This window comes from Lagenorhynchus albirostris, chromosome 1 (genome assembly GCF_949774975.1).
Source record: "Lagenorhynchus albirostris chromosome 1, mLagAlb1.1, whole genome shotgun sequence".
Lineage (NCBI taxonomy): Eukaryota > Metazoa > Chordata > Mammalia > Artiodactyla > Delphinidae > Lagenorhynchus > Lagenorhynchus albirostris.
The window spans coordinates 29,531,340-29,559,135 of record NC_083095.1 but is presented as its reverse complement, the minus strand read 5'-3'; the positions used below and the strand labels follow the sequence as shown (position 1 = coordinate 29,559,135).

General features: G+C 47.9%; 1 protein-coding gene across 1 annotated transcript in view; it reads right to left on the bottom strand.

Moving 5' to 3' along the window:
• DPF3 (double PHD fingers 3) overlaps nucleotides 1–26,951 on the bottom strand; it is a 256,417-nt gene extending 229,466 nt beyond the window's left edge. Inside the window, exon 1 of the mRNA XM_060163749.1 lies at nucleotides 26,920–26,951. Coding sequence (XP_060019732.1) covers nucleotides 26,920–26,951 — 32 coding nt within the window. The remainder of the gene's footprint in view (nucleotides 1–26,919) is intronic.
• Between the last annotated feature and the right edge of the window lie 845 nt (nucleotides 26,952–27,796).

Genomic DNA, 27,796 nt, shown 5'->3' with positions numbered 1-27,796 from the left:
CTATGTGAATGTGTGGTCATGGGAAAATGTTTAGCATTATTCAGTGAATCACTTATGCCTGCAATCAGGGCACAAGGACTTCCAAATCAAATTTCTTGGCCAAAAAAAAATTCAATTTGGAAAAACCACAAACATTTTCCAATTTTCTTGCTCTATCACAATAATGGCAATAGAGTGTTATGAGTGAAGGTTTTAATTTATTCATCAAGATATAGGGTCTGGGCTTCCCTGGTGGCACAGTGGTTGAGAGTCCGCCTGCCGATGCAGGGGACACGGGTTCGTGCCCCAGTCCGGGAGGATCCCACATGCCGCGGAGTGTCTGGGCCCGTGAGCCATGGCCGCTGAGCCTGCGTGTCCGGAGCCTGTGCTCCTCAATGGGAGAGGCCACAGCAGTGAGAGGCCCGCGTACCGCAAAAAAAAAAGAAAAAAAAAAAAGATATAGGGTCTAATCTCGTATTAATTGTGGATTCACCATTGTTCTACTAAAAATGCATGCTTTGCACATTTTCCCCCATTGACTACAAACTCAAAGAGGAAAAAAACCTTTCAGCCCTACTTTTGTGTTTACCCTCAGCACCTAACACAATGCCTGACATATAGTTGGTACTGGTAGATATTTCTTGAATTGAATCCAAATATGCTTTAAAAATATTTTTTTAATTAAAGTGCAATGGCACAGGACTTCCCTGGTGGTGCAGTGGTTAAGAACCCACCTGCCAATGCAGGGGACACGGGTTCGAGCCCTGGTCCAGGAAGATCCCACATGTCGTGGAGCAACTAAGCCCATGCGCCACAACTACTGAGCCTGTGCTCTAGAGCCCGTGAGCCACAGTTACTGAGCCCACGCGCCTAGAGCCCATGCTCCGCAACAAGAGAAGCCACTGCAATGAGAAGCCCATGCACCGCAATGAAGAGTAGCCCCCGCTCGCGGCAACTAGAGAAAGCCCGCACACAGCAACGAAGACCCAATGCAGCCAAAAATAAATAAAATAAAATAAGAAAAGAAATACATATTTAAAAAAAAAAAGTGCAATGGCACATGCCCAACGCAACCAATCTGAATCCAGGTCCCAACAAGACTCACTGGACCACATCCTAATCTCCTCCCCGGGTGGAGGTCCAACAAGGGCAGATGCAACAACGCCCCTGCCTATTGGACATTTCCATCCAAATGCTGAATCAGCATCTCAAGCCTAACAAGGGCAAAGCTGGGCCCACACACGCCTGCTCCCCCGCGATCCTCGCCAGCTCAGCAATCCCATTTTTCTACTTGCTCAGGTCAAAAGCCTTGGAGTCATCCACGATGCCTCTCTTGTTGTCACAGCCCACTTCCAATTTTTTTGCAAAAGCTGTCTTCCCTATCTACAATTTGTATTCCAAATCCAGCCGCTTCTTACAACCTTTGCAATCACCATCCTGGCCCCAGCCACTGCCTCGTTACTGGTCTTTCTGTTTACTCCCAACTGAGCAGCCAGGGTGATGCTGTAAAAATCCTCCAGTAGGTTCCCAACTCCAAAGATGAGCCAAAGTTTTCCTATTACTCTCCCCCAACTCTGCTCCAGTCACACTGGCCTTCTTGCTGTTCTGCAAAACATCAGGCATAGCTTCACCTCAGAACCTTTGCACTTGCTCCTCTGTCTGCCTTGAATCTTATTCCCCCAGATGACCCTCAAATGTCACTTTTCAGTGAGGTCTCCCCTGGCCACCTTAACTGTCCTCCCCCAACACCCCCTACCACAACTCCCTGATAGATTTAGCACCATCCCAGTTATTCACTTACTTAGATTACCATCTGTCTGCCTCCGCTAGAATGAAAGCTTAAAGAAGGCCAGGATTTTGCCCATTTTTTTTCACCGCTGGTATCCAGCACCCAGAATAGTGCTAGGTACTCAGTAAATATTTGCTGAATTAATAAATTAATCCCAGGACACCTAGAAATAGTCTTAACTCCCCATCATGGAGGAAAAAATATATCACAGAATCCCCTTAAAGACATATGATCCAGTTCATAGCAAAACATACATATTTCAGGCCTTTCTCAAGCAAACAAGCAAGTTCTAATGAATCTCGAGAGGGGAGGAAATCTCATTTCATTTTTACTCCCTCTCACCCTTCCTAAATCAGAGACCGCCTCCCCTTCTATCAGGCCCAAAGCTGGAAAACATCTGCTCAAGGGATGGAGGAGGAGGTGCAGGTGCCACCAGACCTGAAGGCGTTACCACCCACAAGTTTGAGGGGAAGAGAAGATGACTGAGAAAGGGAAGAAAAATTAGTGCAGCGATTAGAAACACATGTTTAAAAACCCCTTCCCAGCCCATGAGTCGGCTGAGTGAAGCTGGCATCAGGGTGACAAATTAATTTCATGACCTTCTTGCTTTCACTAAGAACTGCAGAACTTTTTTTAAGCAACTGATGTGAAGAAAAGGGGCATGTATGTCTGCCCATATGTCTATATAGAGAGGTCTGGTAACAAAACAAGATGTTTTCCAACACGACATGCACCGAACCACCTACAGTGTGCCCAACACAGTGCAAGGTGCTGGAGACCCAGGAAGGTCTAAGATATGGTTCCTTCTTACAGGGAGCTCTGGCAGGCAGAGGTGACCGGCGCAGACACAGCTCACCGGATGTCACTGTGCTAAGTGCTCCCCTGGCATGAACAAAGTGCTATGGGACCCACAGAGGGGCAACTGGTTCTGCCTGGAGGTGGCTCAGTTATTGAAGGGTGAGTGGAAGCTGGAAGAGATCATCAGGGAGAGGCGTGGGGGTCAGAGGAAGAAGACCTGGCAGAGATGGTCAGAGAAGCAAAGGCCTGGAGGTGGAAAGTCCACAATCTGGCATGATTCAAGCTCAGAGTCCATGGACAGGCGGTGGAATGCGAGGCTGAATCGTCATGCTAGAGAGTTTGGCATCCTCCTCTGAGGAGTGCCCCCTGGTCCCTCCAGGTAGAGTAGATTCCTCCCCTCCTTTGTATCCCACCATGCCCTGTACACACTCCCCAAAGCACATTCCCAGCCCAGCAGGGCCTTGGCACAGGCCATTGGCTGTTCCTTCTGCTTGGAATGCTTTCCTCCCAAGCTGTCTGCAAGTGCCGCTCCCTCCCGCCCTCCAGGTATCTGCTCAGACATCACCCTCTCTGTGAAGCCATCTCTGAATTCCCTCTCCAGGGGGCAACCCACAAACACGTGCCCCTTACCCTCACTGTATTTCCCCATAGCATTTATACCTGTGTCTTTGTCCACTGTCGGTCTCCTTCACTAGCATGTATGTTCCGTGAAGGCAGGGACTTTGTTTTATTGACTGGCTGTATCCCCAGCACCTGCAGTGCGTGGCACATAGCGGAAACTCAATAAATAGTTGATGAATGAATAAAAAGCACCTGTAACACTTGAAGATCAAGGTTGTTTATATCTGTCCCCCCCTACAAGGTTGAAAATTGATATGAAAGCAAAGACTGTGCTCTCAGTTCTCTACCCAGCACCTCCCATAGTGCACATGATCGGTTCTCAGTAAATAGTTGATGGGTGGGTGGATGGATGGATGGATGGATGGAAAGGCTAGATGGGTGGGTGGGTGGGTGGATGGATTGATGGGTGGATGGGTGGATGGATGGATGGATGGATGGGTGGATGGATGGATGGATGGATGGATGGGTAGCTGGGCAGATGGATGGATTCTACAATCAGTAGGCACCACTGAAAGTATAAAGAAACTGAACAGTGCAAAGCTCTCCCTGTGGGTAGGGATAGCCTGACATGAGGAGACATTACAAGTTAGGAAGTCAATTAGGAAGCTCCTGCCAGTGTCCCTGTGAGGACTTATGTTGCCTGAATGAGAGGTGAATGGAGGAAGGGACAGAGTCCAGAGACATTGCCAAGGTTAAGTCAACAGGACTTGGGGACTAAGTATATGTAGGAGTGAGGAGAGAGAAGAGCCAAAGATGACCCTGAGATTTTTGCTTAAATGATAGTGAACCCCAAGAGGAATAAGCAGCTTTAGGGGAAGAAGAAAATTTTATTTAGAATATAAGTTTGAGGAGGGACAACCCGATGGAGTCGAGGAGGCAGTAGGACAGTCAGGAGGAGAGAGGAAGATCAAATCATGAGCGCTGGCTGAAGTCATGGGAATCCACTCATTCATTTCCACGTCTGAGCACCTTCCATTGCTCCAGGCACTTACTATGTGCTAAGACTTCGGATGCCACAGTGCCCAAGACAGGCACAGTCTGTGCTCTCATGGAACGTAAATTCCAAGAGAAAAGGCAAACATAAGACAGGTGAACAAATGCATAAAGATAATTTCTGATGGTTGTACACACTGTGAAAAAAAATACACCAGGGTAATGGGAGGGTTATGCAGGGACACTATTACATGGGGTGGCCAGGGGAGGCCCCTCTGAAGAAGTGGCTTTTGCCATGATGAGGCAGAGGGCAAGAAAGACAAGGAAGTTCCTTGCTTCACGACTTTGATTTTCTTGAACAAGTCTGGGGTGAAATCATCTGCTAAGAGTAAGAGGATGGAGAGGAATTTCATGCAAATGGCAAAATACTGAAACAACTGCTGTCGGGGAGAAATAAAAAGGGGTGAGAAAAGAGATTATGGTGGGGCACCAAGGACCAAGCTGAGGGCTGACACTGTGAATGTGTAAGGTAGCCTATCAACGCAAAGCATATTCATATTTTAAAAATATTATATAATGATGAAGCTCTATGTCCCTGCAGCTATACTGAAACCAGAAATAATGCCCTAGTAAGATCCGGAATCTCTACCTCTACTTGGTATGAGACGGGTTTGCCAGAGTGTTTATTTGATTTTAATTAAGTTTGATGGGCTGTGAGGGTTTTCATTACTTGGTCTGACCAGGCGCATTTCCACCACCACCCCCTCGTAGACCCCAGTTGCTTCCTGCCACAGCTTTCCCACTCAAACCATCCTGCAAATTAATCACCCTCAACGTCCATCCTGACATACCTTAAATAACGCCCCAACACCTACAGGATCAGTGCCAAACTTTTAACACAGGTGTCTATAATAGGTCCTTTGTTACCTGTTCAGCCCTCTCTCTCTCAACTACTCAGCCTGGCTGGTATTCACACTTCCTTTTTGAACCCAAGTTCATTTGGATGGACAGACCCAGGTCCATGCTTCAGGTCTTGGGCAAGTTGCTTAAACTCTTTGGAGTGTTCTCATCTATAAAATAGTTAATACTGCCTGCTTCCTAGGAGGATTAAATGAGTTCATGTGTGTAAGCACACAGCACAGGGCTGCCGAGCAGACATAGGTGTTCAAGAGATGGTAGCTGGAACGAGCGTGACTCTTACTTTAAAAGCTGCCGTGTAACGATGCAGTTATCGCCGCATCCAGCACACAGCCACACACGCAGAAGACATTGGGTCCATGCCATTAATATTGCTACTACGTGCTGCTTTGTGATTCACCTCCTAGTTTCCACTGCACTCTTCTTCAGGCTGATCTTAAAAGTCAACTTGCATCTTACCGTCTTAGAGTCTGCCACTTATATTAATATTCAACATATGTCTTGTCCCTCAACTAGACAGAAAGTTCCTGGAGAATAGAAATTGTATCCTCTGCTTCTCGGTATCGCCCTCACTGTGAAGTACAGAACCTTCCGCTTCAGGAGGTGCTAAATAATTCCTGATCGATGTGCGGTGCTGAGAGATTGGTTCCCCTCTTAAAGGGAAGCCTTCTCTATCCTCAACTCCCTAACTTCTACCCACCCATCAACACCTACCACCCACCCCCACCTCCTCCAGGAAGCTGGTCAGTGAAACTGGTTTCTTCCTTTCTTGAAAGTCTATGGCACTCACTAACTTGTCATATTTTGCTTCAGGGCTTCTAAAATTTTAGGGCAGGCAGAGCTAAGGGAGATTGAGCATGTGGCCCACTTTGCTTTCACCAGTACTCATAGATGTATCTATCCTAGCCAGACCAGGAGACCGCTGGGCTACACCAAGGATCTTTTTCACAAAGAGGAAGCAAAAGCTGAGGTGGTCGAATACTGGTATTTCAACCATGAGGGCTCTGGTGGGGTTTCTGTCCCACAATTTCATGCTAGAAAATACTAGAACAAAAATGCCAAGAGACCCTCTGTGCTGTGTAAGGAAGGCAGGGCTGGAGGACCTGCCTCTTATTAGCTGTGCAGAGCCTGAGGACTGTCCCCAGACCTTGCTCTGGCCTCTGCTGCCATGTCCTACAGTGAGGGAGACCATCAATGGTCTCTAAGGTATTTCTTAGATCTACAGTTCCAAGCACTAGCTCTGCCTATGAGCTGTACAATTGACAGACAAATTGAATCAAAAGAGCTTTGTCCCTCTTTGGTCATTAGTTGGTGGGGTACTTTGAAAGCTTCTCTGTTCCTGCTGCCCACTCACCTATCAGGTATTTCATCCAATGGACATAGAAATGAGAGCATCACAGAGCAAAGTCTGAACAACTGAAAAGATGCCCACCCCCCTTGTGACTGTTAAAGCTGGGTTGGGTGCTGGATACATGGAGGTTCTTTGTGTTATTCTGTGTATTTTTGTACAGGTTTGATATCTTCCATATTAGAATGTTATAATAATAATTACGATTAACTCACCTAATTCCACGCTTTCATGTACTAATTGGATACTCACTTTCTAGATGGATCTCATGAGCCCCCAAAAAGGTACTGGATCTTTTTTTAAAAAGGAACTACATCCGGAAATTATAAGTCAGTACTTGTTAACCTTTGCCCACTGGAGAATAGAGTGGGAAGAAAGAAAGGCAAAGGAAAGTGCTTGGAGTCAGACATCAATTGGAGCTCCCTCCTCCCACAACTCCATCTGGTAAATGAAGTTACCAGAGCCTTGTCTCCTCAAGCAAATTATTGTGAGGCCTAAAGAAGACCTTCTTTCCTTCTTTGCCTCGAAAGCACTTGGTACCCATCTACCCCCCACCTCCCATTTAAAGCGTCATTACACTTACTGATGCATGTGCAGGGCTGAAAGAACAGCAGTTCCCAAGCTTTAGAAGAACTAAGAACCAGAGTGCATGGTCTCAGCCCTGATTCAGTGGGTCCAGGAGGCGGCCCAGAATCCACCTTTCACCAGTCACACCCATGCTCCTTGTGTACGTAATCCTCGGGCCACACCTTGAGATGCTCAAAGGGTAGTTGGAGGGAGCAGCAGGGACAGCAGGAGGACTGCTCCAGACTCTGCTTAGGAGGAAAACACATCTCTCCACAGTATCAAAAACTTCCGAGGATGGGGGCGGCCTATCAGCTTCTTTAAACTACCAAATGGAAAAATAAAAAATAAAAACTACCAAATGGAACTGAGAATGAGCGGAAGGAGGGAAGCAGTTCAAGGGAAAACTCTATCGTCACAACCTTGTCCAGCTAATGCCTGTCCTTCATGACACGCACATGTCTCATTTTTATTTTCTAAATTTTACCCAGAAAAGCCTCCTCAGAACTCATTCAGCCCATCCTTTCCAGGCTCTATTGCTAAATCTCCCTTCAGCCAGGGGGAAATTTTTAGAACATAAATGGGATTAAGTCACTTCCCGACTTAAACCCTGGACTGCTCACTGCTCTTAGGAGAAAGTGCACACCCTTAAAATATCCGTCAGGGCCCTGCATGTTCTGGTCCCTCCTGACCTCTCTTACCCTATCATGAGCCACACTTTCCCTTTCTTTCTTGCACTCCAGCCACAGCAGCCTTCCTTGGTTCTTCCAACATGCCACAGGACCTTTGCACGTGCTGTTCCCTCTGCCTGGGATGAAACATTGCCTCTTCAAGGAAACTTTTCCTCAACATACTAGACTAGAGCAATTCCCTCAGCCTACTCTCTTCTATCTTCCTGACCTTCCAACATAACACAGATTCAACTTTTATTTATATATTTATGTGATTAACGTCTATCTCCCCAACTGGACCACAAGCTCCACAAAGATAGAAGTCCATATCGGTTTTGCTTACCACTGTATACTCAGTGCCACAGTAGCTGGTAACCCGTACATGCTCGACTAACATAGGTGCTAAGTGCACCATGGTCTAGAGAGATGTGTGAAGGAAAAAGAGAAATGGCACACAAAGCTGGAGAAATTCACAATGCAAATGACAGGCCAGTGTGAGATGGCGCACTTTCTCCTGGACTTGGAGGGCTGAGAATCTTCTCCAGTGTCACAAGGATGGTGGTCACTGACGCCACAAGATCTCGGGTTCTCTGAAATAAAAGTGTCCAGGACTGTCCCCAGAGGATGATGAGAATGTGACTTGCCCCTCGGGGAATGTGGGGGCTGAAAAAGAGGGCCAGGAGAGATTGCACGCCCAACTCCTCAATGCCCTGCCTGTTATCTCTCTGAAAACATAGCTTTGTCCCTCACTATCAGGACGCCGAGAGAGGGCGGGGACAAGAAGGTCACAGACAGAAGGGATCTGCCCCCCTCCTATCTGGAGCCACAGAAACAGGCGAGCTCAGGTTATCTTTGTGTTCACTTCTGTTCCCCAGAGATGCGCAGGGTGTGGGGTGGACATGAAGATTTAGACCAGTCAGCTCTGAAAACAGGGTGTTTTTCTGCTTGGTCATCAGACATATGCCCATTCAAGGGAGGCAAAACAAGCTGAAGTTTAGATTCTCTGACGAGGCTATGGAGTCCCATCAATTACACGACGTGGAAAAAACTTTGGACAGTTAAAAATAACATAGGGGTCTGGTGTTTGGAAGATCTGGAGTTTGGAATGCCAGCTTGTCAAGCACAGATCGCTGCCTACAAAAAGCGTGTGCTGGGAACATATATACACACACCCACCGGGACAGGAGGGCTGCGATCAGCAAGGTGTCCGACAACGGGTTGGCGGGCCACATGGGAGCAAAGTGCACAGACCAGCTCTCACCCCTACACACTCTGGTCTGAAGGATGTTCAAGCCCTTTTCTAGCTGTGGAAAGGGCAGAGCTCATTCGGGCAGAAAACACTTGCCTCTCCCTTGGAAGAGGCGTCAGTGAATGGAAGCAGGAGCCAGGCGTTCAATCACATGACGGTTCACCTCAATGTGTTGTGTTTCTGCAGCTGTGAAATTCTCGTTCTTTCTCAGAAGGACCCAATATCAGCACCGATTCAGTGGCATGCAATAACCTGAACTCCCGGACAAAGCATCCCGTAGCTAAATCTCTCTCAAAGTCTCTTCTAGCACATTTGTTCTAAGAGTTACTAATAATAATGCCATCGAGTTCTAGAGTGTCTTTCTTCTAAGAAAATCAGAGGTTCTCCTACTTATTATCTCATATTCCTTAAGAGGCCACTGTGGGAAAAATCAGCTAGTGTGACTGCATTTTACAGATAGAAAAACGGGGTCACTGCCAACATCTATTACGAGGGTAAGAAGCACCAACTCTTCTAAGCACTGTACGTATATTAACTTGTTTAATTCTTCCAACAACCCTCTAAAGGCAGAAACCATCTCTCCCACTTCGCAGAGGAGAAATTTGAGGCACAGAGGGGTTAGGAATCCTGCCCATGGTCATGGGGCTTGGATGTGAACCCACTCTCTCCAGCTCTAGAGCCCATAGCCAAGCTGTAAGCCACATGGCACTGCTCGCCACCCTCTCACTCCCTAGGATGGGCATCTGAGCTCTCAAAGAGTTCGAGGCTCCAAAGAACCTGAGGACTGGGGTAACACCAGCCTCCCCCTGAAAGCTAGCTCCCTGGGGTCCAGGCCTTCCGGCAGGAGGAAATAAACATTAGGTGAGCAGCTTGGATGGGTAACGGGGTGCCTGGGTGCCTGGGTGGGAGTGGAGAGGCATTACCTTCAGAGTAAACCACTTCCATCCTCCCAGGAAGAAACACAGTCTTAGAGATCTGAAGCCTCACTGCCTGCGCCCCGTCCCACACTCCCACCTCACTCCCCGCAAACCCCACTCCCATGTGAACCATGAAACCAATCCTCAGGGCACCAGCCTTTGATTGCACTACGAGGGTCAGCATTTATGTTTTCTTCCCTAGACTGGAGGGTCAGCATTTATGTTTTCTTCCCTAGACTGGATTTGTGTATTCTACTTATAACCATGTATGGGTCGTTATCACTGTTGCTTTTGTTGAAGAAAGGGGGTGGTGATTAAAGTATAGAAAGGGGGAAAGACCTTTAGATCCAGCACTAGGACAGGCTTTATCCTACAATCCTGCACCACTTGGCAAATGTGCCCAAGCAGCTGGCCAGGGCTGTCCTGTACCCGATGGGATGGATGGCTCATCCAGGGCAAGCCCCCAAGGGTCCCCCTCACCCTCACCCCCTCTGGGAGGTGCCCTGGGAAAGAACCCAGAACACATAACCAAGGAAACCAAGGACCAAGAATCAGTGACAGGGAGTCTCTGGAGGTGGACATCCTCCCTGCTGAGGGACACAGGATGACAACCCCTACCTCCCCCTGGAGTCTCTCTTTTGGCCTCTGAGGTGTTCAAGTTCTTCCCGAGAATTGGCTGCCAAACTGGGGCTCCACTCAGAGCTACCTGGCCCCAGGCTATTTCATTTTTTACCTTCTGTTCATAGACCCCTCCCACTCCCGTCCAGCCACATGGATCCATTTGCTATCACCCACACATCCCTTCCTACCTGGCCCTCCCACCACCACCCCAAAGGAAGAGGGTTCTCTAAGGAATTACTCAAATGCTTCCCAAATCCTCGTTCACATCCCTTTCATGCCTGAACTTCTCCATCCTCAGCCTCCACCACTCCTGAGCCTGACCAGATCCCACTTTTCCTTCCAAACTCAGCTCCAAGCCACCTCCTCCCTGAAACCTTCTCTGACATACCCACCGTGGGACTGCTTTCTCTCTTCCAATGTCACAGACCCCTCGGGGGCTGGACCGCTCACAGAGCGCAGTTAATCCCACCACGTAACCTCACGCACTCTGTTTCTTCTCCACGGCTTCTTCTCACCTGTTTGCTGTGTGCAAGCTTTGCCTTTTCCTCCTTCTCTCTCCCTGCTCCCACATTGATAAGATAGAGTGTGCCCTCCTGGGGACTAGGCAGAATACTCTTCCCTTCCTTTTGTGCCTCTTCAATGCTTTTTTTTTTTTTTTTTTTTTGCGGTACGCGGGCCTCTCACTGTTGTGGCCTCTCCCGTTGCGGAGCACAGGCTCTGGACGCGCAGGCTCAGCGGCCATGGCTCACGGGCCCAGCCGCTGCGCGGCACATGGGATCTTCCCGGACTGGGGCACGAACCCATGTCCCCTGCATCGTCAGGTGGACTCTCAACCACTGCGCCACCAGGGAAGCCCTCTTCAATGCTTTTTGATCAAGGTACGATGCATGAGGAAAGGAGAAAGATGTCAACAGGGCACAGATGAAGGGGACGAGGTCAGAACGAAGCCAAGGCTGGAGGTGCAAACCTTGATATGAAGCATTAACTGGATTATTCCTCTATCTAGGGCTCACAGAGCATTGGGGAGGTTTAGATCTGAGTCAAGGAATGAAATAAGAAGCAGAAAGTAAAAGAAAAGAGTAACCAGTGGGCTTTTCCTTCCTGGGGATTTGAAAAGCTATAATAGAGCCTGAAGCAGAGATGCCAGGAAGTTGGACTGCCCAAGGCTGCCAGCTCTGGGTCTTGGAGAAAGGTGGGGACATTTCAGAGCTTTTATATTGTCCAGACCAGTTCATCTGCGTCACAAAGGAGACAGGAACTCCTGGCATCACTGGGCAATGATAGAGATGGTTGCATCCATCAGAGCTTCTTTTGTCCTGTATTTCTCAGGAAGCTGAACACATTGTAGGCAGATAATGGGTGAACATAAATGATCACCAGAAGAGGGACCTATATAATTGGGTCTCTCAGTTAGGCAGATCACCAAATAATAAAAGAATCCTATTGCTCCAAGGATAGTAAGAGCTAGCTCCGTCTCAGAAAGGTTCCTACATTCAGACCCACGAACCAGTCAGGCTCTATCCCTCCCCCATGTTGACTGGGATCTCCAGCCCCTGAGATAGCAAACAATGCCCCCTGGTGTGCTATGGACCAGGGAACTATGGGAAATTTCTGAATTTCATAGAACTCCGTAGATCAGTGTTCATCTCAGCTACCCTGTGCATAACTGACCTAAAATCGAATGATCCAAACCTGTTTCCCATCCCCCAGAGATGTGTGTAATTAGATAAAATGAGGACAGAATATGTATAAGTATCTGTTATACTGGGATGGCTGCCCAGAAAGGAAATGAGCACCAGGAACCGGATGGCCCCATGTGCACCCTCTGTACTGAAGGGCTATACCCAGGACTGAAGGAGAGTTAACTTCCAGAGTAGGTGCTGGTGCAGTATGAACCTCTCTGAATTCACAAACACTTTGGTACAACCCTGCTCCTCCAGCCTATACTTCGTGCACCATCAGCACTTTTTCTAGCTCTCCACGTTGAAAGATGTCTAGTGGACGAGAATCTGAGTTAAAACTTGACTTGAATAGCCTGTCTCCACCTTCCTTCTGACACAGAAAGGCCTCTCCAGGGTGGCACCTTCCTCCACATGGTCCCAACACTGAATGTTCTGGAGAGTCGAAAAGCAGCAAGAGGACATGCAAAAGTTATGAGGATAGAGATTTCTCTCTCTCTCAATATGAAGAATAAAGGCCCTCACATGATCCCCAGGACATCATTTTTTGTTTCATCGTCACATGAATTTACCTGCACTGAACATGGTTGGGAGAGAGTCATAGGGAAAGTTATATCTATGTAGGCATTATGAAAGTATAGGAAATTCTCTCAAAGAATATCTATCTGAAAACAGTGACTGGGCCACAGTTACCTCCAAAGCTCAGAAGGACAGGCAACAGACTCTCACCAGATCCCAACTGTGGGTTAAACCATTATAGTACCTGTACCTTCTGGTCTCTTCCATCTTAAAAACCCATAAAAGTCCTCAGGTATACCAAAGGCTAAAGGAAATCCCATACACAGCTGAGCATATAGTAGGCACTTAGTAAAAGTGTGGTTGATTTATCAGTGGCTAGTCACAAGCCCTGGGTTACTTAGTCCCTGAAAGAGGACAGAGCAAAAAGACTTGCCTTTAATTCCCAAGACCAAAGGGAAGGAAAGCCAAGTTTTTCAGATCCACAAGGATGAAGTGGTAAAGAGACAACGGGCTAGAATAAATGACGCTGACAATCATCACAGCCTCACACACTACATGCAAGCAGGGCAAGCTTGTGCCTATTTTCCGACTACTGAAACTGTAGAATTGGGGGAAAGGAATTCTGCTGCCTTTTCCAAACCCCTGCCAGGGAGAGAATGAGAAACAAGTGGACTCTAAAGAGCTAGAAGCAAATTAGGTGGGAAGAGCCTGCTGGCTTCATTTGCTCAGTTACTCCACACACATTTATTAAGTGCCTGCTATGCTAGATCCTATAGGGATAGAAAAGCACAGGCAGCCACCCTCCCAGTCTTCCAAGGCCTTACATTCTAACCAACCAGCGTTAAGTATTTCAGTGGCGGGGAGAGAAGAGTGTGCTTGGGACTATGGGGCCAAGGACAGGGGTGGCCAATTCTACCTGAGGGCCAGCAAGGGCTTTGCCAGGGAAGAGGGGACTTTGAAGTGTCTGGAAGATGAGCAAGTAGATGTTCGTCATGTGCCTCTGGGGCAGGATAGGGCTGAGGAGCCACAAGCAGTTTGGTAAGACTATAGGGGAAGTGGGAATGGTGCCACCTGTCTGAACAGGGATACAGAAGCATCCTTTCACGGTAACAAGTTCACCCACATCGCTCATTCTAAGGTTCTTAACCTGGAGCCCATGTACCTCTAGCCCATCTGCTGATGGGCTCCTCCAAGTCTGTGAACCCCATAAAACCATAGGCATATGTTCACACCTATCTGCATTTTTTCTGGGGAGATGATCCAGAACTTCCATAGGATTCTCAGAAGGGCCTGTAATTGCCAAGGAAAAGTGAAAAAGAAACACTCAATAGGACATTGAGTTGCCTGAACACCAAACTGTGATGTTAGAAGCCATGGTTTTCTGTCTCTGTACCCTGAAGATAGCTTAGTACCTGACATATCATAGGTTTTCAGAATTAGCAGAGCTCAAGGGATGAACACAAGGAGATGGGAAATCGCCATTTTCATCATCAAAACAAACATTGTGTGCACAGACATTCGTGTGCCAGTCAGTGGGCTAGATTTTACAAACCAATACCTCTTAACATAAAGGCACATGGAAAAATATCTTCTCAATTTCCTGTTCACAGGATTGCAAAGCCAAGTCCCTAAATGTGGATACAAGTCACCCAGGGCAAATCACTGCAATCCCAGATCAGGCTCAAACTTTAGTTGGCAGTTGCCTAGCAACGAATAACCCTGAAGACACATCACCAAACAGAGATGCCAAAAGGGCATTCTGTGGACAAGCTGGTTCTGAAAACTAGCCCCCGCGCAAGTTTGTCTTCCAGGCCTCTCTGGGACTGTTGGGGGAAGAAGCAGACTTTGCAGCCAAAAGGAAGCTGGAAGAGGGGGTGGAAGGTGTTCAGATGGTGGTGTGTAACAAGTGGGCACAGAAACAGGGAACCGAGGGCTGAGGGAGCAGGCAGCCTCAAATAGAGAAGGCAACTGGTGCCTCTGCAGGTCCTCTTTCAGACCATACCTACAATTACTCTTCTGAGCAGTTGCTGAGCAAATCCCAGCCATATCTAAAGATGCAGAAAGTGGCAGGAAGACTTGACTGCACCTACATCCAGCCCTGCCCTGAAGTCATCATCCTCTAGCAGTTCCACTGAACTACGTCAGTTTGGGGTGAGCAAGATGACAGACCTCCAGACCCAGGAAGCAGTTTTTATCCAGCTCTCCAGGGCAGCTCGCTCCCTTACAGAGGCAGCAAGCATCAAAGAGGCAAAGAGACCTCACTTTCTAAAATTCAGATATTTTTGTTTTTTCTTTAATGAAAAGCTCAGAAACTCCTTCTGCTGAGGCAGGTGAGACTGGGATTCCTAAGACAAAAGTTCTAATCCAAATCATGGCACAGGCCAACACTAGGCACCTCTCCCTGCACAATGGTAGAAAGCTTGGGCCTTCTTCAGAATCCATTCTCCTGGAAGGTCTTGGGGGCCAGGGGGAAGGGGCAAACAAATATATATCAGTCAGGAAGCGACTCAGGAAGAACAAATGCGGAAGTCAAACAACAACAAATAAGGCGGATATAAATCCAGATAAAATATTAAAATCATTAAAGGGCTGCTGCTCCCTGAAGATTGGGAAAAATGAAGAGAGTTAATTAAAAGCAATCTCCATGCACTGCTGAGCCAGCCGGCCCTGATAAATCAACAGCTGGGGCTTCTGTGGAGGGCAGTCAGGGGGCTTCAGGAGTGGGGTGCGGGGGGGGCTGCCGGCCGGGGGAGGGGGGCTGCTGCAGAGATGGCAGTGACGTCCAGTTGAACACAGTGACTTAAGTTTCGTGTCTTATTAAATATTTTATGACCACTGAATAAAGCTGTTCTTCCAAGGGGGGAGAAAATGATCATTCGGGTGAACAAAAAGTGAGGAAGATAAGGGTGAAGAGATATTTTTTGTTTGATTCAAGACATACTTGGGACCATGATGTCAGCATCTCTGATCTTGCCTCAGATGCAGAGGCTTTTGTTTCTTCGCTCTACCTGATCTGCACAGGTAGATGCCTCTTCTAAATTCTCTCTGCAAAACCCTGGGCTATGTTTGTTTTGGGGGTTGGGGGAAGCAGTGCAAAGTCAGGGAAAGAAATGAAGAGGAAGAGGAGATAAAAAAGACCTTCAAAATTCTCATTGTTGATCCAAGCCAGACTTTTAGCGCAAAACTAAAAGGTCAGTGGAAATTGTGGGAACTTTCTTTTTTTTTTTCTTTCTTGCTTTCTCTTTCTTTTTCCTCCTTTCTTTCTCTACTTCCTTCCTTCCCCCTTTTCTCTGCAGTCAGATAAAGTTTCTGTTCTTCATTTTAAACAAAAAAGAGCTCAGAACTTTGGGTGCCAATCTAAGTTAAAAAAAAAAAACAGCAATTTTAGTGTATTACAAAAACGGCCCTTCTCTATTCTAAGGGAACCCTCCAGTTCTTCCTTGATGGAAATATAATCAAGAGAAATGATTAGGAGAAAGTGGTCTTTTTTTTCCCTCCATAGAATTGGGATTGGAAGGGGGTGTGTGCATGGGGAAACATAAGGAATTATGCATTTGGATATGCATTTTAATTAGGTGGACAGAAGCAGCCGCCTGTTAATTTTTCTTGCTTGTTTCCACTTAGCATTCATCACAGGCAAAACCACCATAGAGCACTCCCACGATAATAGATGGTTCTGCATTGGCTAAGTCCTCAGGGAAAATAATTAGCAGGAGAGAATATATTCTCTCCACTTCAACTACCCCAACCACCCTGCCCTCCCCCACCTCCAGCACCACATTGCCTCCGCCCTCCCCCCAACCCCACAACTGCCAGTGGTTTCACTAGAAGCCTAAGGGAGCAGTCCGCCTCCTGGTTTACAAGCACTTACTTTGCCCTGCCAAAGAACAAGGGTCTGGAAGGAGAAACGGACTGGAGGCCTTCATTGAAGTGGAAGCTCCTAGATACAGGGAGGGAGGCTCTATGCCACTTAGCTGCGAGGGGCAGGCTCGCAATCAGAATTGGCCAGGACAGGATGAAAAAACCTCCAAAGAGGGTGAGACAGTTCTCCCTGAGCTCAACTAGCAGCAAACAGAGATATATAAAGAGTCCTTGGTTGAGGATAATGGGAGTAGGGATGACGTTTCTCATTTAATTTGCTTTTATAAAGTACAGGAATGCTGTGGGTTTGCAGCAAGCTTGGATCTGAAGCATTTCCAAGGCTGGCAAATAACTCTGTCATTCTAATATTTGACCCCCGCCATGATGCTGTCCATAGTCTACTCTTGTATAAAGAATCAATTCTTGCCGCTGACCCCCTATGTCAACAGCACACCCTCCTTGCTCACAAGCAGATTTAAACCCCAGCCCCCCTGTCACCCCCTCTCCCTCCCTGGAGTCTTCTTGATAGAAGGAGGAGCCAGAGACTGGCTGATGACAGGAGCCCAAGTTCCACGAGAGCACTCCCTCTGCCCGCCAGCGTCTGATTCCTCTGATCACGGGTGGACTCAGTACAGGGCTGACAGTGGGAAATGAAATGAGGACTTCCCTTGAGCTCATATTCTCACCTATTTCAAACCCAGACGATGTAAAAAAGCCCACTGAGATCCCAGGGCTATTTACACACAGCTGGACGAGTGAGGCTTTGCATTTACTGAGAAACAATGATTAGATATGATATGTAATGCCAGGATCTTTTCGTTTATTTTAGTTTTAATATAGTAATGTTTATGAGACATTGCTGACTCTCTGAGAAGGCCTCAGTTAGCTACGAGAAACTTTGCAGTTCTAGTAACACCTCACATTTGTACTTTACACCTTCTGAAATGTTTTCACAACCATTATTTCATCTGGGCCCCTTGCAGGGGGTAAGCAGGGCTGGGTACAGGGAAAGGAAGCGAAAGGAGATACAAGCCCTTCTCACCTTATGAAAAAATAGGTCAGATTTGCTACCTCTTGACTTTCAAGCTGTCCTGTCATCCCAGGTGCTCCTTCCACCTGAACCCCTGTTGCCAGATGAAACCTCCACTCTGCCTAGGAAACCTTCACTCCAAGCCTCACCAGGTAACTACTACTGCTGCAGCTTCTGGAGCCCCCCCAAACCCAAACCCTGGCCCCCACAGGGAGCCACTGCCCTCAAAGGGTTGGGGTTAGGGGGACAAAGTGAAGGCAATCCTTGTGGCTGGGGATGAGAGAAGTGAGTCTCTGGGTTCCCAGGGCATTTACCCCTCCTCCCCAAAACAGTGGTTGTTCCACGGGGGAGGGGGGTAAAAAGGTTGAATTCTATGATACTATCAGTATTTTTTTTTTTTAAGTTTACAAGGAGGGAGTTGCCTGTACTATCTAGAAATGTACTCCCTGGGTTTTAATAAGTCTAAAAATGAAGGGGGACCTAAGCACATACCCAAAAGAACTGAAAGCAGGGACTCAAATAGCTACTTACACACCCATGTTCATAGCAGTATTATTCACAATAGCCAAAAGGTGGAAACAACCCAAGTGCCCATCATTGGATGAACAGATGAACAAAATAAGGCATATACATACAATAGAATATTATTCAGCCATAAAAAGGAAGGAAATTCTGACACATGCTGTAACAAAGCTGAACCTTAAGGACATTATGCTAAGCTAAATAAGCCAGTCACAAAAGGACAAATATTGTATAATTCCATTTATATGAGGTGCTTAGAAGAGGCAAATTTATAGAGACAGAAAGTAGAACGGTGGTTAGCAGGGACTGGAATGGGGGTGGGAGGAGGATGAGGGGTTATTGTTTAATGGGTACAGAGTTTGTTCAGGACGATTTTTTAAATTCTGGAAACGGATAGTATGGATGGTTGCACGACATTATAAATGTACTTAATGCCAGTGAACTGACACTTAAAAATGGTTAAAATGGCACATCTACATGTCATATATGCTAAATATACATGTTATGTGCATTTTACCACTAGTAGTAAAAAAATTTAAGGGGCTGCCTCTGTATGCTGGAGGTCAGGGTGACCATTTTGTTTTGTTTTTCTTTCATTTTATCTCTCACAATTTAGGCTTTTAGGAATTCTGATAGGTTTTACAACCCCTCTTCCTCCTTTAGACTTGTAGCAAATTGCCAAGGGAGCTTCCAAACAAAGGAAAGCCTGATAATAACACCCCCAGAAGAATCTGGGATGTTCTGGAGGCATGTCACTGAATGAGAGGCAGTGAATTCCAGTTTAGACACTGCTAATACCCACTTGGGTATGGCCAGACTCTGTGGGTCTGCTAGACACCTCCATTTCCTCAGCAGTTATCATGGGATACAACAGAGGAAGCTCACTGAGACATCAGTACAGGCCCACATGCTTCGGCTCACTGAACAGTCAGGTAACTGCAGCTGCCCAGATGGAAGTGAAATAAGCACTTTATTTACATGTTAATTGGGATGGGTGCCGTGGTAGAGGGGAGAGCTCTTCCAAGGAGACTGCAGATAAATGAAATCCAGAGAAGAAAAATCTTTTGCTTGTCTCCCTCCATACATTTAAAGAAAAGGGGAAGAAAAAGATAGATGTTCTCAATAATTCCAGTCTTTTGCACAACCAAAAACTTTATCTGAGTGCTTGTAAACAACAAAATAGGCTAATTAGTTTTCCCACTTCTCTTTCCATCCTCTAGTTGGAGTGCTAATGAGAAGAAAAGTGTTCAAAAGGGATAATCAGAAGAAAAGTCCACATTTTAAACGGGCCACCACCTGGTCCTCAGGCTTGGACCCTGAGAAGGGAGAGATTAGAACCCCAAATGGTAGCATAATGTGGCAAGACTGGATCAGAGAAGATGAAACTACGGAAGAGTCTACCAGTCTTAACTCCCCTTTAGAGCCACACTTTAAAAACAAGGAAGGGGACTTCCCTGGTGGCGCAGTGGTTAAGAATCTGCCTGCTAATGCAGGGGACATGGGTTTGAGCCCTGCTCAGGGAAGATCCCACATGCCGGGGAGCAACTGAGCCTGTGCACCACAACCACTAAGCCTGTGCTCTAGAGCCCGTGAGCCACAACTACTGAGCCCACGTACCACAACTGCTGAAGCCTGCACACCTAGAGCCTGTGTTCCACAACAAAGAGAAGCCACTGCAATGAGAAGTCTGTGCACCATAACGAAGAGTAGCCCCTGCTTGCCGCAACTAGAGAAAGCCTGCGTGCAGCAAGGAAGACCCAATGCAGCCATAAATAAATAAAAAAATAAATTTATTTTTTAAATAAATAAAATAAAAACAAGGAAGAATTTGAACACTGGACCCTAACTATCCTTCTCATCTTAATTAACCATAGTAAGAGCCACAAGTTTTTGACTTGAAAGGAATTTTGGCCATCAAGGTGCATCACCCTCATCTTAAAGACAAGGAATGTGCAGCTCAGAGAAGTTCTGTGTCTAAGATCGAATAGTTAGTGGGTGGTAGGGCTGAAAACAGAGCTCAGATCTCTGGGATCCTCTCCCAGAGCTTTTTCTCTTCCATTACTCTGAAGCTACAAAAGAAAAGCCACTGGTGAGAAACCAATGTGGAAGAGGGACAGAGTTTGAGACAGGGCCACGCTGATGGCAGGTGAAAGTCTGGGGACTGAAAAACCTTCTCTGGTGGAGCTTCCAACTGAAGTTAATACAAACAGCAGATTTTCAAAGTGAATAACAATGAAAAAAACTCACTCATTTCATTGCAACATGAGATGACCACAAGGCGGATTAGACATGTGCCATCATTGTTCCTTGGGCTCTTAACTAAGGCCTGGATAGTGCAGGACTCAATGTGGGCTATTCGAACCCCATTATTAAGAGCTCTGAGCTTAATCCCCTTGCCCCTCCTTGCTTCCAAACACAACCCCCTAAATCTTAGTCTCCTCAAGGCTTCTCTCTTCCCTTGCCACTCCCACCCACTACTACTATTCACAAACACACAACCTAGAAATTCCCAGCACAGGCCTCTCCTCTTTTCCCACCCCCCGCCAAAACACCTCCTAACCACTACTTTTAAAACTCTGAGGGCTTCCCTGGTGGTGCAGTGGTTGAGAGTCCGCCTGCCGATGCAGGGGACACGGGTTCGTGCCCCGGTCCGGGAGGATCCCACATGCCGCGGAGCGGCTGGGCCCGTGAGCCATGGTCACTGAGCCTGCGCGTCCAGAGCCTGTGCTCCGCAGCGGGAGAGGCCGCAACAGTGAGAGGCCCGCGTACCGCAAAAAAAAAAAAAAAAAAAAAAAAAAAAAAATCTGATGCAAATCACAGGCTTCAAAAACCTTCTTTCAGGGGCTTCCCTGGTGGCGCAGTGGTTGAGAGTCCGCCTGCCGATGCAGGGGACACAGGTTCGTGCCCCGTTCCGGGAAGATCCCACATGCCGCGGAGCGGCTGGGCCCATGAGCCATGGCCGCTGAGCCTGCGCGTCCAGAGCCTGTGCTCCACAACGGGAGAGGCCACAATAGTGAGAGGCCCGCGTACCGCAAAAAAAAAAAAAACAAAAAAAACACCACAACACCTCATCTCTCCACAGTTGCTCACACAACTAAAGAAAACTTTGGGGGCTTCTGGTTGAGAATCTGCCTGCTAATGCAGGGGACATGGGTTCGAGCCCTGGTCTGGGAAGATTCCACATGCCGCGGAGCGACTGGGCCCGTGAGCCACAACTACGGAGCCTGCGCATCTGGAGCCTGTGCTCCGCAACAAGAGAGGCTGCGACAGTGAGAGGCCTGTGCACGGCGATGAAGAGCGGCCCCCGCTCGCCACAACTAGAGAAAGCCCTCGCACAGAAACGAAGACCCAGCACAGCCAAAAATAAATATAAATAAATTTTTTAAAAAAAAGAAAACTTTGGAACTTGCAGTAGATCATAATATCAGTCTCTGTTGCTGTTAAACAATCATCTTTTCAAAGTTCCAGACCACACAGTGGTTTTATCCACTTACCTATCCTCTCCCCACCCCCACCCCAGGCCACTCTTTTATCTTTTCTTGTTAAATACCTACATGTTTAAAGATTATTTAAAGCTAGGGTCATGCTTACATAGGCCCCTGCTGGAAAACCCTGGCTGGGCAAAAACTATTTCAGTGGTTGTGGCACTTCTTTGGCCAGGAGCTTGCCACATTGGGCTACATTTGTCTTCTAGTGACTTTCAGAACATTCAGAAACCACAAAAGTTACTTTGCAGAGGTTGGGATAATAAACAGGACTGGATTCTGGTGCCTTTTTATGACCCACTCCCAGCACCACTACAATCAGCATGGCTGCACTTTCAAAACTGAAACATCAGCCTCAGTTTCCTTTCTTTTCCCGGCACAGGCTCAAAACAAAGCCTGTTGACGATGGCATTTTATTTTTTGCCTTGATCTGAGCAGATGGCTCTGGAACAGCTTTAGACATTACGGTGTTTCTCAGATGTACCTAAATTTCAGCTACCTGCATGATTCCAAAAAGACAAAGGAGGATAAGGAGTCTCCAATTAAGTTGCCTCTGAATTCCTGCCCACTTTATGGAACTGAGCAGCTCCCATTCAACTGGAGACCTCTGGATGTCTCCCAGGTGGTCTGCAGGTCCGGCAATTTTCAGAGGTTTAACCTGTGACAATGCCTTCATTTGGGTTCTGGCAGAAATTAATATCCTTTATGGGTATCTCATCCAAACCAGACATTCTTCCCACTGAAAAATAATGTGTGCTAACAAAGTTTGGAAATTTTAAGGATTTTTTTTTCCAGTGGCAACCATAAGCAGATGCAGAAGGTGGTTCTTAGGCATCTGCTGGCTTAAAATGTCTGAGGGTCCTTTTTCATAAGGGGCTAAAATAATACCCATAAAAAGCTGCAAGTTTGGGCTTCCCTGGTGGCGCAGTGGTTGGGAGTCCACCTGCCGATGCAGGGGACACGGGTTCATGCCCTGGTCTGGGAAGATCCCACATGCCGCGGAGCGGCTGCACCCATGAGCTGTGGCCGCTGAGCCTGCGCGTCCGGAGCCTGTGCTCCGCAAGGGGAGAGGCCGCAACAGTGAGAGGCCCACGTACCACAAAAAAAAAAAAAAAAAAGCTGCAAGTTCACAAATTCCCAACTGCAATGTTCCCCATTTAGTACCTACCCACGCCCCCCCACCCCAACAGAAAGAGCCAGAAGGAGATTAGAACCAGGAATGTGTCCCCCCTACACCATCCTCTCTGATATCTAAACTGAGTGCCACAGCAAGAGTGAGGTCTGGCTTCTAAGTGGCAACAATTACACAACTTTCACAGGCACAAAACCACTTTAGATTAGAATACGCTGTCTTCAGATCATAAACTGTATAAAAAGATGAAGATCTGAGGTCCATCTATGCACATGACCAGCTGCTTGACCTTGGCTGAGTAAGTATATTTGCTTCTCCCAGAGCTGTGTCCTTAATAACAAAACATAGATGTAAAACCATGCCTACAAGCAAGGGAAACTCCTTACAAAAAAGTTTCAGTACAATTATGTATATGTATGTTCACATGTTACAAGCATGACCAAATAGTTTTCTGCTCTCATTATTTATAAACAAATAGTTTCTTGGCTTATATGGAATAATTAAATAATAATAACTGTTACTCTTTTCTAAGCAGGCAATTAGTATAATAGATATATACGTGCATAATCCAGTCTGGCAGAAGGTGGCAGACATTCCCAGTTAAGTGCATACAAACCAGGGTTTTGATAATTTAATAAAAGAGTAAGTTGTTTAAACTGTTGATAGCAGATTTGGGGGAGGCTGGCTAACCTGAAGTAGAATATCAAATAAGATTAGAATCTATATTAAAAGCAAAAACAAAAAAAGAATATAGCAGGGCAAAAAAAAAAAAAAAAGCTTTATGTTTCCTAGGTATGTAGAAATCAACCAGAATACGATAGGTAATGTGGCGGACTTACACATAGACCTTTATCAAATCCATATTTATGTTACCTATATAACATGGCCTTTTACTTCACTACATGGCCCTTATCTTGCATGTACATGTAAGAAATAAGGGTGACTCACACATCTAGGCTCAGACAATGTAGCTGCTAAATTAAATAATGTGCAATACCTATTTACACATCATACATGTCTATCGATGCTTTTAAATTCTATCAGCCCAGATGTGACTGCTTGGTTGTGGAGCCACCTGCCGTGTCCCCTTTGTGATCTGATCAGTCCAGGCGGCTCCTGTTTCTGCCTCTAACACCCTATTGGGCAGTAATAAGATGTTAAAGGCGACAACAGACAGAAAAGCCAGGCTGTCAGCTTCAGAGAGGACGGGGGTAAAGGGTACAAGGAGGAGGAATAAGAAAGGGAGTTGAGGGGAGATCAAAGACAGGCAGGAAGAAAGCTAAACTGCTGAGAGAGGAGATGTGGCTCCAGGAGCTTGGGGCCCTACAGAAGACCCCAAAGCAATGAGATTCAAATTGTGCCATCCAGTTACTCAAGCTATTGAATTATTGAATGTCCCACGTGGAAAAAGCTAGTGTGATGAAAAATGGTCTACCCTCAGCATAGGCAGAGCCCTACAGAGATGTTGCATGAAACCTGGGCTTGTTTCTTCCCAGAACATTACCTACCACCACTTTATCCCCCAATCCTAGAGGAAACCTTTGTGTGACCAGTTTCTATAGGGGGCGTCCTTGGTGTTGGCCTTTTTTTTTTTTTTTTAAGGGAAGGGAGAGAAAGACTCAGAACGCACACAGAGAAAATGCTGATGTTGTTCAGCTCCGTTTCATTGTCAAGAGGGACACAGGAAGATAAAAACATAGCTCTCCAAACCTTTCTCCCTGCTCCCCTCCTCCCAGCACCCCCATCCATCCCTTCCGCTGGATGTGTCTCTGCGCTTTGTTCTAATTTAGCCCATGCATAATTTATTCACGTGTGTATTGTTTCCTGATCAGCAACTTTTAAAAACAAATGAAACATATAAAGGTGATCTATTAAACAAGTTGTTTTTAAAAATAAAGGCAGATGTTGTAGGTCTCGCTGTAACAACATGCGTGCTCCTACGTTAGCAGTTTAAAAACCTTCTAGGGCGCAGGAGGCTCGGCTGGTCGGGGGTATTGTTTACACACCCTTACCACCAGGGAAAGGGGTCGGGATGCAAAAAAATGAGCGGCTAATTATAAATGACCATTCAACTGCCACCTAGAAAAAGCAGGCTGGGGTGTTGTGTGTATGGCGACACAGAATTACAAATACATCACATTGCACCTGTTTCTAATTATACAAAGTACAAGTGTAATAATTCAGAACTAATTCCAATAAGCCCGCTCCTCTGTCCCTTTCCCCACTTCTAACCCCACCCCACACAGCCACTCTCCCCAAATACGCACCCTTCTGCGGTCCAAAAAGCAAAAATAAAAAACTGGAGCGGCAGGAATCAGTGTAGAGACCTTGCGCCCGCCCGCGCGTAAGCGGGCTCCCGGGTAATAACTAGGGTACCGCTTTCCCAGTAGGCAACAAACCTGGCGCACATGTGAAAATAGATTTCTCTAAGTTGAGTTTACCAGGAGGCATCAGCCCCGCTACGCGTTTTCGGCTGGAAATGTGAAAACTCCAAATCGGCTGTGGGTTCGGTAAAAACTCACAGCATCAGCTGCGTGGCAGCGCTAGCGACGAGGAGAGGGGATGCGGCGAAGTTACGCCCGTTTATTCTGCCACAAAACATCTTCTTTCTTGGGTGAAACGCTGTGGCGTTCAAGTGCAGCGTATCCTATCCGAGCTTCTGAGCGAGAACTGAAGCCGAGGGCTGCTCTGTAATCAGCCTCAGCTTCCAATGTCCTCTAAGCAGCGTTAATACATATACAGACATTTAAAACTCCGAGATCTGGGACATTCCTACCCCTTTCCCTTATTACCGATAGGAGATAAGCTGGTGCAAACACCTCCCGTTCTCCCCGCGCGTTCCTTCGCGTTAAGAACCCCCTGCCGCCCTCCCGCCTCCCCGCGTGCGAACCTGGCTTTCAACTCCTAGGGGAGCCCCGGGTGCTGATGCGGATGCGCTAAGTTGAAAGAACCTGGGTGGGCATCCGCCACGCACCCGCGAGAATTCGGCACGAAACGGCCCCCACGCGCACCTCTCCCTCCCCTCTCCCGCGACTTCCAGCTGGGAAGTCCTAATCCCAGGCGCGCAGACCCACCCACCCACGCCGCGCCGAGAGAGGGAGCGCCCCTCTGCCAACATTACTGCCAATAGCACCCCTTTTAGAGAGACGCTAGTTTTCCGAAGCCACCCCCGGCTCCGCGATCGCGAGCGGACTTGGCGGCTTAACAGTTCCACCGACTGGAAGGAAGGAAGGAAGGAAGCCAGGATAAAAAGGAGGGGGAAGGAAGGCGAGCAGGAATTGGCTGTCGGACCCGGGGACTGGCCCCCGCGTGTCCTCTCCCAGCCCGCCCCCTCCGTCCCGGATCTGGGCGTCCGCTCAAAGTCTCCCGGCGGCGGCCAGAGGCACCTGCCCCTCGTCTGGCCGGGAGCAGACGCAGCCCGCTCAGGCGGGGAGCCCCAAGCTGCCTCTCGCCTGCCTCGGCTTTTCACCCGGGGGAGGCGAGAACACCATTCATAAGACCTGCAGCTTCCCGGTCTCCAAATCAACCCCAAGTTAACCCGAGTCGTTAATTTACTACAGCCAGCTCCCCCACAAACACACCCGGAGACACACCGGCGACCGCCCGAAGCGCCGTCACGCTCCGGGGGCTGCCCCGGCAGGAAAGCCCCGGGCAACCACCTGGGCCCCAGGGCTCCTGGGACCCGCTGCTCCCCCTGCGGTCCTCCCAACTCTGGAAGGTTTGCACAAACTCCCCGCAAGCGATCGGAAGGCGGAGAGCGTCTTGCAAACTCCGGAGCTGCAGCGGTCCGCTCACCCCGGCGGACCTAGCTGCGGGGCGGGGGCCGCGGGCTCCGGAGGCGCGGGGCTCAGCCAAGTGCACCCAGGCCACCCCAGCCCGGCGCTCGCCCCCAGCAGGGCCGCCCCCCGCGCCGCGCTCACCTCCCCGCGAAGCCGGGGACTCAGGGGACCGTGCTGTCCCCGAGCTGCCCACGATCCCCTAGCTGTAGAGCGCTCGAGCGCCTGGCTTCCCTGCCGATAACCCCTCTCTCTCTGTCCGCCAATTTAGAAGAACACAGATGTGACAATTTTCTTCTTGTTAATTGCATCTCCTGACATTTCTGCGCGTTGGGGGAAAAAAAAAAAAGATGAAGAAGTAAGAGCTGAAAGAAAAGAGAGAAGCCCCGCCGCGGCTGTAGGCGCCTGCAAGCGCAGTGCATAGGCAGCGCTCGGCCCGCAGAAGGCGCCTTTTTTTTTTTCAAATTGAAACCACGCGGAATATGTACATTTTTTAGTCTTACTTACGCTTTCAGGGGGTTGTGAATGACAGTCGCCATTTTGCTACAATGTAACAGAATATTGTCTGTCTCGGAGTTCTAAAGGTTTGCTCAGGGGAAGCGGAGAGCCAATCAGAGCACGGGATACCGGCCCGCCGGCCAATCGGCGCGGCTGGTCGCCAGGTGGGCGGGGCCTGCACGGTGGTAGTTATTAGGGGAGCTGTCAAAGCCCAGAGGTCACTCCCTTTTGTAGAGCCCGAGAGCAAGCAGGTCTTAAAGGGGCAGTACCGCGCGAGCAGCTTCTTTTTCGGATTGAGGAAAGTGGAGACGCACAGGAGAGTATTTTAGTTTGGTTTGAATCCCTACTTTCTAAATAACTGCAGAGAGTTGCGCTCCTGGACAGAAATGTTTAAGTCCTGGACAGAAATATTTAAGTATTGCCAACAAACCACTGAACCCCATTCATTAGCTTTTGGCTTTGCTGTTACGTTTTTAATCCCGCAAAGGGCAAATCCCCTTGTTCCCGTGCAAAAGTTGAAAGGCGGCCGTTTCGTCTAACAAATTACTACACGTGTCCTGCCGTTTGCTAATACTCTGGGTCCTGCGGCTTCTTAATATTCTCCTTCTCGAAGTGTCGTCTTTATCTCGGCCACCTTCCTCTCTTGGTTTCTTGAACTGCCGCCGCCGTTCCTGGCGACTCCAGAACAGCAACTCCCCTCCCCCTGCAATGTCTCAATGTCAGGCTCGCTCCCTCCTGCAGCCTGGGCTTTCGTTACGTAATGCGCGGTGGTAACTCTGGCGGTTCCCCACTACCACCTCTTCTGTTCTCGCACACACCAGAAACTTTTGAAATGGTCAGATTCCGGCTGGCTTGAGAGCTAACTGGGGCCTGAGGCTCTGACCTT